This window comes from Siphateles boraxobius, unplaced genomic scaffold (assembly GCF_051911475.1).
Source record: "Siphateles boraxobius isolate OS27281-9 unplaced genomic scaffold, OSU_SipBor_1 22, whole genome shotgun sequence".
NCBI classification, from domain to species: Eukaryota; Metazoa; Chordata; class Actinopteri; order Cypriniformes; family Leuciscidae; genus Siphateles; species Siphateles boraxobius.
In genome coordinates, this window is record NW_027508833.1 from 15,776,753 (window position 1) to 15,790,000 (window position 13,248).

Genomic DNA, 13,248 nt, shown 5'->3' on the forward strand with positions numbered 1-13,248 from the left:
AGGCGGCAGAGGAAACTGTCTTTACATTTTCCTCCCTCACTTTTCCAGACAGCCGGCGTGCCCAGAGCAGACAGCGTCAAAAACACCCCAGAGTCAGTTTTATAGTACAGCACAGAAGTCCCAGCTGACGTTTTACAAACCTTATTTCTCTTCTTCACGATTTTAACACATCGGTTTCAGCTGCAAATTTTTTAAAAAAAGCATGAGACAAATGCGTCACTGACAACAATTGTACAGTATGATACAGATGAATGCAACAGATTGTTAGACGCTGGAATATAATATCTCCAAATCATCACTCAGAGCAAGCGCCTGCCAAAAAAGGAAGAAAATCTTTGCAATTGGAGGCCATTTAGTTTCCATCAAAAATGCCTTTGACTGCAAGCTATAATTAAATGTCTTTCAAAAAATATAAGACTGCAATCCGGAGCCCTTTATGGAGTCGCAGGGTCATACGATTTTCTTTTTTCAACAAAAGGAAATGTTCTAAAATTATATGACTGTGTGCAGTTTAAGACGTGAAGTGAGATTGAAATGTCACGGAGCATTTCGGATTTATGACATTTATGTTGTAACAACAACGACAAAAAAAATGAATCGGCCCCGAAGAAAATCAACATGATGTTACTCATCACGGCAGATATAGGAGACGTGTATCATTTTAGGCTTCTGTGCGGGCCAAACAAACTATTCAAAACAATATTTCTTACAGTAATATTTTTAATCTTGGCAGGGATGATTTCATTACATGAGAAAAGTTTGTGTAAGAAAAACAGTCAAAATGAAAATCGTCAAGAAATGTCAGGGTCACATTTCACTGTAAAATCCAAAGAAAAAAATACTACCATTTCTTGCATGCAGAAAATTAAGCTTGTTTTTTGCAATGTAACATTATTTAAATGACAATTATGCATATTCCATAATAATAAATGCTGTGTTTTTTTCAAATTGTATACAAATGTTAAGAATACATAACTCTTTACTATTTTTGTACTAAATTTAATTTATGCTGATTTCTATTCATAAAAACGTATTATTAATGTTAAAACAAATATAATATTTATTGTTATTTAATAATGTGGACTGTATTGCATAGTTTATTACACTCCCATTACATAGCAATAAGAATTTGGGATGAAAATGTGCTTAATCTTCATAGAAAAATAATGAAAAAATTTAAAAAGTCGAATTTTATTTGTTTACAGAAACCTTTGTTGAACAGCTATTGTCTCGTCTCCAGTTTTGACTAAACAAAAAGGGGAGGTGTTTTTATTTTTCTCGACAAGCTGTTGTGTATTTCTCTGTCTGCCCTCACTAAATAGCCCCACACGAGGTAAACACACAGTAAAACAGTGGTGTCCTGATTTGCATGAGTTTGAAGGTCTCCTCAGGTGGGATTCAAAGCAGAACGACAGGATGAATTTCACTGTGGCTTTCCTAAAGAATATCTCTCACTAGGTCAAACCGCAAGCGCTCTGTTGGAGGGAAGTAAATGGATCGGCATGTAAATTTACTTTATGACTCCTTTGTGTTTCGGTGAAGCAGTTTTGTAGACCTGGACGCTTGATTTATAGATTGAGCTAAATATTATTCACTCCAATATCAACTACACTTAAGGTTTTTGACGGAAAAACAGGGTTTCTGACAAAAATACTGTCGTGTGCCGAAGTACATCCACAGAACCACAAATACTGATGCAGTTTCCAATAAGCAAACCCTCCTGATTTCTGAGGGAGTAAATAATAAGCATTAATTGTACTTCGGTAAACCGCAAATGGTGATGGAAATCCAGACTGGCTCTTCTGAAGGCCACGGCTTCAATCATTGGCGCTAGGTAATTGGATATTTTTTGTGTTAACAAAAATAGACCTAAGTGAACAATAGCCTTTAAATTTGCTTGGTAATAATAATTGGTTCAAATAAAGTATCAAAAGAAAGTAATCATATGGTTTTATTGTACAACACTGTTAAAATACATAATGTAATATAAACAATCAACTTATGTCCAAACAGCTATGCAGAGACTGAGATTGTGAGGAGCAGCATTTACTGTGAATGAAGCTGCTCTGAGATGCTGGAAGAAACACGTAACCTGCACGCATGTAAATAAAGCGCCACGCTTCACTCTGAATCCCACAGCGCATATATTTATTCAATTGAATCGCAGCTTTTGTTATTTCACAACAGCACTATGCTATATTATGATATTTAAATGGTCTTAGACTTAGAAAATGGTCTGATAATGCGGTTCATGGATTCTCGACCGTGGAACCGGCAACTTCCAGCATTTTGCCGGTTAATCGACACGGGTAAATTGCAATCAAGGATCTTTTAAAGACGAGCATTGAAATTTAATTGAGGATTCTTGACTGCCCTTAGTGGAGCTTTATAAAATATTGTATTGTATTAAAGTCGCCCTGTGGTGAAAATCAAGTTTTTAATGTAGTTCATATCTATGTGGTGTTTTTGATATGCTTTAAGACAAACCATGTGCAAATTCATTCAAGTCAACACCATTGCTGAGTATTTTCTCCTTAAAACTAAAGTGAACCAAAGACAGTTTCAAAAACACGGTTTGAAATCGCTGGTGTTTCTCACGTCACAAACTATCTTATAACCAATCACATCAACGTGTGATCATCAATGAGCGAATATGTGAGCCGGTGTGAGTGAGTGGAGGAGGGGCTAAATTGCATATTCATAGAACCGCGTATACTGAATGAGGCAAGGGTGCAGAGTTATATTTAGGGATGCTCCGATCGATCGGCCAGAGATCGGTATCGGCCGATAATCACATTTTATGACTCGATCGGTACTCACTAAACTTGGCCGATCTCACAAACCGATCACAATTTGATTACGTCAAAACGTGAGAATAAGGTACATGATGCGTGGGGACTTAAATGATTTGGCAGTCATGTCATCGCCGGTGTACTTTGATGTGTCGAGAAACAATGAAAAAAATTAGCTATTTGCCATGTATGTTTCAAAGGAATCTCATGTGGAGGAGAATTGTCCTCCAGAGAGATCGCCTTTCTGAAGAGTTGCTTCGCTCGCTCAGTCCACACAGCGCCGCTCGCTCAGAACGCCCGCAGTGACGCGCTGGGTAGGAAATATGTGAAATAAATTGGGCTGCCCGTGCACGACTAAAGTTTTTTTTTTCTAGTTGACTAAGAGTAGTTCATTTAAGCCATTAGTCTAATCACATATTTATATTAATTTAATTACTTAAATATATATGGGAGAAAATACTAAACCATAATGAGCGTTATCGTAATATAGCATATTCCGCATATCAAGCGCATGCATAAAGCTTCCACAAAGAACAGGCAAAAGTAATGTTTATGCAGCCTGATACATTTTAGCTGTTTATTAATAAACTAGTGTTTTCTTGCTGCAAAGATACAGTTGGCGATGTTGACGCCATCTTCGCATAGTGAACGCGCCTATAGAGAGAAATGCACACTTCATTCGGATTTGCCTATAAGCATAGAGTACCCCATGTCTTATCGATTTGAATTGTTTGTTTTTTTTAAAGTAGACATTTCAAGCTCAGGTCTGTGAGGCATGTCGTTTATACGCTTAGTTTCAGTTCATTTAAGAGACGCGCTCCAGTTCACGCGCGGGCGCCTCCATGTCCTATTATATTGTCTGCTATATTTCGCTTCATATTTATTAAATCCAGACAATTGGTTGATGAAACATTGATTGAAATTAAGATACAATTTTTACAAAACGAAATTCACTTTAAAGAATGGCTTTCTACAAAACAAAACTTAATTAAGTGGTCAAAATCATGTCTGAACCACTCCGAATGTCTCCTGATATATTGGGCATCTTATGATCCTATCTTACCCATCTCATGCGGTTCCTTTTTCATATAATCAACATAGATGAAATTTAAAAAAAGAATATTATATTATATAAAACAAATATGAAATGTATATTTACGTTTTTAAGTTATATTTAAACGTCAGACCACTCCGCTTTTCTCGTGTGTGGCCTATACATGCATGTGTGCGTACATAACGGGGAGGGGTGCGGTTTTCGAATAATACCCAGCTATCTTCGAATTTTATTTTTGCTTGAAATGCCCATCCCTTCTAATGAGTAGCATCAAACTACTCCAATTTGTTCTTTTAGGACTTTAAATTATTTATTCATTTAATTTTTGTCCTGTTCAGACTTGTATTGGACAAGGTTTAAGTTACGTCAGACTTCTCTATTTTAGGTGACTAAATGTTTATGTTGTCCTCCAAAGTTTACTATTGGACAATGTTTAATTAAACCTTGTGGGCTGCATCAGACTGCTCCATTTTGTTTGTATTTATCTTTGTCTTATATTAAGTAGCCTATATTAAGCATCTGTATCGGGATCAGTATCGGCCGATCACCATGACAAGAAATCGGCTATCGGTATCGGCTGCAAAAATCCTGATCGGAGCATCCCTAGTTATATTCAAGCTATTTTAAGGCATGACGTTTTTTTTCAAGGAAAAAACGTTTAAATATGTGATGTTGGTGATCAAAGATGAGTTTTAATGGAGACAATGATTAACTACAGGGGGACTTTAACCTATGCGAAAAACCATGTACCAAGGTAGCAACCATATTCTTCTCTGAATTATCTTGGAGTATCACGTAAATGACATATGAATATGTTAAACAGTCATCACCATAGCAGGGTATCATCATCAATGCAACTCCACAGTGCTTGTTGTAAGGGCTGGAACACATCAGAGTTTTCCAAATTATTTAAGACATGAAAACTTTCATCCACTTACATCATGCTCTGGAGCTCAGGGATGAAGCTGATGGCCTTTCCGGATCCGGATCCGCGTCCGGCCCCGGTGCTGCTGGCTGACATGGGGCTCGCAGCACTGCTGCTCATCTGTAACACACACACACACACACACACACACACACACACACACATGCTTTACACAACACCCACTCAAAGCCTGAGCAATTATAAAGCCACTTCACATGGAAAACACTTCCTGATGCATCCACCGACAGGAGGGGAAACACGGCACATGTTCAGAGCAGGACACGTTCAACAGGAGTCAAAGACAAACGGCATTCACAAAGAGATGTCAGAGAGACACACGCAGGATGCTTTTTTTTAGCAAGTGAGACTGAACTATTTTTAATGACCAAAAGCAAGGCTGCTTAAACTTCTGTAGGCAATGAGAGATGAAAAATGATCTTTTAGTTCAAAGGGAACGGCAGAAATGTTTAAAGTCTGTTTTTGTTCTAATGTTTACTAAACGTTTGATCTTGCCAGCATTACATGGCATGATAAAAGTGCATATTTAATTCCATATAACATTTTAGTGTTTTTCTTATTTGGCACTAAATCCCTGAAATCAAAATGAACCAACGACCTCTGCAAAAAGCATTTAAATATTTACATATAGGGGCCAATATATAAAATGACTGACAAAAAACATTGCAATAAAGTAGTGGTCAACCAATATGTATATTTAAAATGTTGATGCCATTTCTGGCTCTCTGTCTCTTCCTCTTGAATTATTAATTGCATGCCAGAAGTCTTATTTGTTTGAAAAATAGGCTACATAAATTGAGTAGCCTATTCAATTTATACCCAATTCACAAAAAAATTATACTAATACTAATCATAATAATAATACTTTGAAAACGGAAAATGTGCACTAGCACTGATCAGGCTGTTTTTAGAAACTATGAGGCCTGGCTCATAAATCAGCTGATATATTTGCCATTATGAGAATCTGCATTTTTTCACCCTCAAGTTGTTTCAAACCTGTATGAATTTCTTTCTTCTGCTGAACACAAAAGAAGATATTTTGAAGAGGTAACCAAACAGTTGATGGGCTTTCACTTCCATGGTAGGAAAAAAAATATTATAGAAGTCAATGGAGTCCACCAACTGCTTGGTTACCGATGTAACCGACATTCTTCAAAATATCTTCTTTTGTGTTCAGCAGAAGAAAGAAATTCATACAGGTTTGAAACAACTTGAGGGTGAGTAAATGATGACATTATCTATTCCTTTAACATCATGGTGGTTCTTACTGCATCTGTCTGCCACTCTCCAGACACAGAGTCAACATTACTATTAGACTAAGAACATCATTATTTTAATGTATCTGAATTATGTGAGTGTGTGCCGTCGAGCAGTAAACATTCATCACACAGCTATCTGCACAGTTTTCAGTTAGACTTCCTCTAATACAAAGAAAACAAATTAACAGGATGCTGATACAACCCCAGGAATGGAGCTTGTCGAATTCAAATGCGCTCATTGTCGGCCTCGTCACGGGCCACCAGGATTATTTGAGCAAACCTTGGTCTGTTTGAACCTGTAGCTGACATGAGTGACTCAGAAACCACACGGCATCAGACTATCAAATCTCACAAGCGGACGGCCCTTTTCTCACATAGATGAGACGTATAATCCCTATTAATGCTGCTGTAGTCTGACAAACGTCTGTGCACTGATCAGTAAAATATCATTATTATTTGCTCACCCTCATTCAAAAACAGTATGAAATTTAGGGTGTTCACACTTGTAATTCAATTCTCTTGGTTCTTTTGGTCTGGACCAAAAAAGAAAACAACACATTTAGTCCTGATTCGCTAATTATTCATAATGTCACTTTTAATACTGGAACTAAAGATACCAAAAAAAAAAAAAACGGGTTTTATGACATGTATTTTGCGACGGAACTTGTCAAACATCCACAACAATGCTGTGTGCAGGGCTAAATGCGCTCATTGTGTGTACATATGATGGTATATGATAAAGCTGACAACTTGTGAAGAACTTATAAAATGTGTAAAGGAGTCAAAATAGTGGCAGGAATCCTTCTGTCATGTCACATCTTGTGACATATCCTGTTTTTGGTTCGTTTACATGTTTTCGGTCTGTCTTGCGTTCATATCTCAGTTGAACCGCACCAGAGTTTGTTTGAGTTCACTTATACCCCTTTTCCACCAAAGCATTTTGAGAGCCGGTTCGGAGCCGGTGCCTACTCGCGAACCGGTTCTTTGTGTTTCGACAGCCAAAGAACCGGTTCTCGGCCAGGAAAACTGGTTCCAAAGCGGCACCAACTCTTTGCTGGACTAGAACCAGAGAACCGTTCTTTTACCACCGTGTCATGCTTACGGCGGGGCTGGAGGCGGGTTTAGATGTGTCCTAAACATATTTTATGACCGCAAAGCCAGGAGAAACATTTGCAGAAACACGATGTAGTCCACCATTGTAATTATTATGCTTGAAGTTGGCGCAAGCGTTTCTAGCTTTTTTTAAATTTTATTTTTTTATTGAAAACATTATGTAAGCAAAGAAGAAAACAGTCAAAATATAGAACAAATAAACGGAAAGAAAAAAAGACACAAGACAGAGGTACATAACTAATCAGAAATGATTACATATCAAAGGAAAAGATTAAAAGACTTACTTATTTCAATTGTTTTTAAAGCCTTCATGGAACACAAGTTAGAGATAATCCCAAAATAATGTACTTGCTAGCGTTTCTGTATGGCGACGTACACAGTGACGTAACGACGTCGTTCGCTGGGCGCTCTAGTCAGTGGGAAAACAAACCGGTTCTGAGAAGGTTCGCAAGTTGAACCAACTCCGAACTAACTTTGAACCAGCACCAGTTCCGAACCCGTTCTTTTTTGGTGGAAAAGGGGTATTATTTGGTGCGCACCAGGGTGTGGATGGCAGCGTCAAACGAATTGCACTAACAGAGCAATCGCATCAGAGATTGTTTTAATCCAACCAAACCTTCCAAGTGTGAACACACCATTAAAATTGCCATGAAATGAAAATGAAATGAAAATAGCAAACCACAACCATCCAATCAATACCCCATGGAAAAAATCACGTCCCGCCCTACATTTTTTCTTGTTCGAGAAGCCGTTTTACTCAGATGTGTCAGTGTTGTCAAAAAGTTACTGAAAAATGTGACTGCTGTTGAGCAGAATCGTAAACCCCTCTGATTGGCAATTGTGCTCACGAGCTCACCAAATATGTCTGTAATTGGCTACAATGAGCGCCATAACACAATGGCCAATCAGAAGTGTTTACGATTCTGCTCAACAGCGCTCAAAGCATCACATTTTTTAAATTTCACTTGGTACAGAAGTCGGTACTTTTGACAACACCATGTGTCACAATAGGACAGAAAAGTAAATCGCAACTTCCAGTTCATGCAGACTTTAAAGGTGCTCTAAGCAATGTCGGGTGACATCACTTTTTGTTGACATTTAAAGTAGTGTCAAACAAAACGGAGGCTAGCTGGAACAGTTTGTTATATTTAGTGGTGTAGCCCAGTTTGTTTTTGTTGCCGATTTTGGACCCTGGGGTGTCTGCAGAGACTGCGTTTTTTTACAGTGTGTTCAGGGGACAGGCAGCTAGCGGATAGTGAGGAAACGTTTGCTGTATGTGACAAAAAACGTTTTGGCCTAAAAAACATATGACATCGCTTAGAGCACCTTTAAGCCATTAATCACAGATAATCTGCAGCTCTCAAATCTAATTCATGCTCACATTCAATTACTGTAAATAAAAAGAACGTCAAACCAAAGTGACAGCAGTTTCAATACAGAGAATGGAGAATGAGATCATTTCAGAGCTATGACAAAGCACAGACAATCATGTCACATGGCTTTAAAAGACTCAAAATACAGCAGAAAATCACATGGACTAGCTTTAATCATTCAAGGGGGTTGACAGCACACATCCCGAATGGCTTCAAAGAGCACCCAGGATATTTTTCAAAATTTCTTATTTTCATGTTCCTCGAGAATAACAACAGCATTTGGGTTTGGAACGACATGAAGGTGAACAACAGAATTGCCATTTTTCAGCGAACTTCTCCTTTAATCAGAGCCAATATAAATCTTAATTCTGTCTCCGAAGGACATGAAACTAAATGTTCCAAAGTGTCACCGAAGTAAACGCAGGGCCCTTTTCTTCAATAAACACATCTCGGCATACAATTTCCTTCTGTTTTCGCCCCCTCTGTTGGATGAAAGATAAAGCTTTTACTTTGACTTGTGAAGGCAGATGGTCGCCATACTGGGCAAAATGAATTCAGATGTGGCAAATGAATCAAGATTACTTCAACATGCAAAAAGCTTTGAAAGAACAGAAAAGGGAGCCATTCTATTTATTGCATTTTTCCTCTATGTAATTAAATAGTCAGGACTTTTATGTAGCTTCCACGTCTTTTTTTGTGTTTGTTTTTTTCCTTTTTTTCTACAGACGCCTAGTTAACTTCCTCATTTAGTCGTGGGCGTTCGATTTGTGTTTTGGTCGATTCTGCCAAAAGCAGTAGTCCTACAGCATGTAAAGACAAAAATACTGATGACTCTTGGTGACAAAAAAACGATTTTGAGGAAGGGCACTTTTACTACTGCGGCTCTAAAAAAGCCCACAAATATCAGCATTCAAAGACCTCCAACATATTTATTTCTTCTTTATCCAAGACATCCCAATTCAACCTTCCGCCACATGCTGTTTCAATATATATTCAACTATATTTTTCATTAATTACAATTACCCCAACTCAGCTGTCTCATAAATTTTCAGAAGATCATCATAACAGGGGGAAAATCAGAAACATATTTAGCGCTCACTAAGAAGGAAATGTAACTTAATAGTGCTTCTTTCTCGAAGCCCTAATGAAGTGGCAAATGCGATTCAGAGCCATTGGATGTTTTATTTCCCTCCTACATCCTCGCTGGGCCGCCACACACAGTTCCCAGCGTCTCCACAAGACCTGCAATCATGCAAAATCCATTTCTCTCACACCGAAACGTGTAGATTAAAGGCTCTTGGACGTGTACTTGGACAGGAAGGAGGAGGAGAAGAAACGAATCGCAGGTTCAAATCACCATCATCTGTGTGTGTGCAAGTTTCCACAGAGTCAGACTTCATGTCGAGTGCTGACATCACTCTTCCTACGGTCTTTCAAACAGCCAAGGTTTTACAAACAATACACATGGGGGGAAAGTCCGGCTAGACACAAGAGTGAGGATGTGATTTTTTCCAGAATAAAACACAGAATTGACTGTGAAGGAAGAACAGAGTATGAAACCTCAACTAACCACAGGCTCACAACTGGAGTCTGGAATAAGAAAACGGGATCAGCACTGAGATTTTTCCATCTAATTATGATTTGTGCACAAATAATGTGCATATTTAATTTGCATTCCGACATAAGCAAGCTCATTTTGGCTCAGTATATTATTGAATGCTTATGTATGACTTAAAAATGCTGAAATAACGTGGCATGTCAAAAAGCTATTTACCATAACTGTAACTATGTCTATAACTAACATCTTTCTCTAGATTTCAGAGAGTAAAAACAGTTTAAACTATACCACATAAAATGCCTGTCAACATTATAAAGACATAATGATGCTTGTAAAAGTGTTGTAACACACTTTGTGAACACACAGTGGAACTGAACAAACAGAACATTTCGAGTCTCGTATCAATATCAGTTGACTTTCAGACTAAATAAATAACCGAATTTTAGCCTTACACATTTAAGTAAGTGATTGTTTTTACCTTATGTATGTTAAGATCTATTCAATCCATCCACATGTGCTCTCTCAAACTGCAAGGCACTTAACTCTGATGTAAACATAATGTTCACCGCGTGTCTATTTGACGTCACTCGGTCTGCCAGGGATTGTGGGTAATGTATTTTTTAATGGTTATCTAAAGTAATAGCCCCCAGTGGTAAGCGAAAGCTCCTGTAGTTCTGCATTTAATCTCGTCGCATAATAAAATGCGAATTTAAACGTTAAAGAGCCATTTATCCATCCATTTTATCAGAGATTTATCCGGTTAAAAACCACAATAATAATAAAAGTATTATCAATAGGCTAATAATAAAATAAATACAAATCAATAGCCTAAATATAACATAAAATTTTCATAGTAGCTACACTTCAAAAAAGAATTATTAGAAAATTATTCATATGATTAAAATTATGATTTTATACTCATTATTACCTTCGAATGTTAATCTTTGACTTTGTATATATATATATATATATATATATATATACACACACACACACACACACACATACACACACACACACACACACACACACACACACAAACACACACACACACACTCATACATACATTTCTTCAATGTTGTTGTCATGGCTTCTGTGCTGCTATTGTATATTAACTTTAGCCGGGCTCTTTATCTGTCTTTAGAAATAGGAAATGAGTCACTACTCTGCTTGTTTGATTTCTGTCTGGTTTCAATGAGTTGTGTTTATGTCTCTTTATGATGAGGTTTTTATGTCTCACGTGAGTGAACAGTGAAAGAAAACTTGCTGTTGCCATAATAAAGAATTTACTGTTGAATATGTCATTATTAGTTGCTTAAGGATGTTCCTTACTTTGTTTCCTTTTATGCAGGTCTTTACATTTCGAGATAAATCACAACTGTTCTGTAGTTTCTTTATAGCCACAGGGTCTCTATGTTGTATTTTATAGATTGCTTTGGTATAAGAGGAAAAGGAGCTCTAAAAAACTTATACCAAACCTCTGAATTGCTGATTTATTTTGATGCCGTGAAATGGTGCTTGGAGACATGACGTGCTCAAGACTCATCAGCATAATAATCCTCCTGCTTCTGCATATATATATAAACCACAAAAAACCTGAGCTCACCCAAGTCCCTGCCTCCTAAGACAAACCACACAACGAGACAAAAACACTGCGGCTTTGCAGCGCCTTCATCTTTCTAACCACAACCTTTGGAATCACCTTTTTAACCCTTCACAAAGACCGTGCGTGGAACAAGAAAGATCTTGAGGACTTTTGCAAAATCGTAAACTTTCTTTTTACTACTTACATGGTGGCATGTTTTAAGAAACGCGGTAAAGTGAACTTTCCGATCGAGCGCTGCGCGTAACGCGAAGTGACTCGCTCGTATTCCGGATTTTGAAGTTTATTTCAGCAACGTTCAACATTGGAGGAGCAAAAAATCGTAAATTATGTCTGCGTTTCTTCTGCGTGTAACAATGAGCTCGTGCGCGTTAATTTCAACGCGATTCACCTGTAGGAGCGCGTAAAGCTTGCGCGTAAAGCCTGGGAGGAACCGATCTCATCCAACTTTTTCGGTTTCTGGAAGGCGCGTTACTCAGCCTAACGGACTTTACATAGATCCTGGCTATTTGTGATCGAAAACATTGACTTTAGTGCTGGTTTGAAGTGTCCTTACCTTTGCTGACATTGTTGTGATGCGCATTCCGGTAGACCCGAACACCAGCCGCAGGTTCAGTCCGCCGTCCAGCAGCCTTCAGCCGGTGGCGGGGAAGATGAGCGATGTGCAGCAGGAGCCGAACGCGGTGGTGCCGAGACTCCGACAGCACGACAACCGAACCATGGTGGAAATCATCGCGGACCACCCCGCCGAGCTCGTGCGCACGGACAGCCCCAACTTTCTGTGCTCAGTGCTGCCGTCTCACTGGAGGTGCAACAAAACTCTCCCGGTGGCGTTTAAGGTCAGAAACATTTACGGATTTAATAGTGATTTACCAACATCAGTATGGTTACATAACTACATATAGGTTTTTTTTTCTAACTATTTAGATGCACATTAACTCGTGATGTGTTTAGCATTTTAGACATGACCAGTAGATCAGTAGATCGTTTACATTCATGAATGAATATATTTATTATTATTAATTTAAACCAGGTAATTATTTAACCAGGCTGGTCTCGTTGAGATTTAAATCTCCTTTACAATAGAGACCTGGCCAAGATCCAGACAACATTAAAATACATAATATTATATATAAAACACACTTATAAATTAGTAGGGAAGAAAACGCAGCCATTTATAACAGTTATAATACAATTATTCTATTTAAGTTCATTTTAATGTTTATGTAAATGTAAACACAGGTCTTGACGTTACATATAACATACTTCATATCTAATCAAACTTTTATTTAAATGTACATTAAATAAAAAATCTGTACAGCATTTGTTGCATTTTTCCTATTGTAATCCAGTTCTTTCAAGACTTATTGATGGAAATTATTTATGATGTTTTTACTAGTGTTTCTTTTCCACATCAACATCATATGATTTAATGTTGATAATAGTATGTAGTTGTTGTTGTTTTAATTATTGTTCGCGGTTATTTGTGGGTGATGTTTAAAAATGAGAAATCCTGCCGTGCTGGAGAGAAGTGAAATCTGAGAGATTCGAAG

General features: G+C 37.8%; 2 protein-coding genes across 6 annotated transcripts in view; one reads left to right on the plus strand and one right to left on the minus strand.

Annotated features, from left to right (window-relative positions):
• Positions 1 to 12,521, minus strand: part of supt3h (SPT3 homolog, SAGA and STAGA complex component) — a 144,250-nt gene extending 131,729 nt beyond the window's left edge. The window contains exons 1-2 of one of the 4 annotated variants that reach the window (XM_077238745.1): positions 12,252 to 12,521; positions 4,785 to 4,891 (exon numbers count right to left, since the gene is read on the minus strand). In XM_077238745.1, the coding sequence (XP_077094860.1) occupies positions 4,785 to 4,891; positions 12,252 to 12,278 (134 nt within the window). In that variant the 5' untranslated portion in view covers positions 12,279 to 12,521. Of the gene's footprint in view, positions 1 to 1,759; positions 1,770 to 4,784; positions 4,892 to 10,570; positions 10,680 to 12,251 lie in introns of those variants that run through there. The other 3 variants (XM_077238747.1, XM_077238746.1, XM_077238748.1) reach the window with 3 other exon arrangements.
• The window catches only part of runx2a (RUNX family transcription factor 2a), an 87,010-nt gene that overhangs the window by 14,688 nt on the left and 59,074 nt on the right, over positions 1 to 13,248 (plus strand). For both annotated transcript variants that reach the window (XM_077238741.1, XM_077238742.1), the window contains one exon: positions 12,287 to 12,534. In XM_077238741.1, coding sequence (XP_077094856.1) covers positions 12,287 to 12,534 — 248 coding nt within the window. The remainder of the gene's footprint in view (positions 1 to 12,286; positions 12,535 to 13,248) is intronic.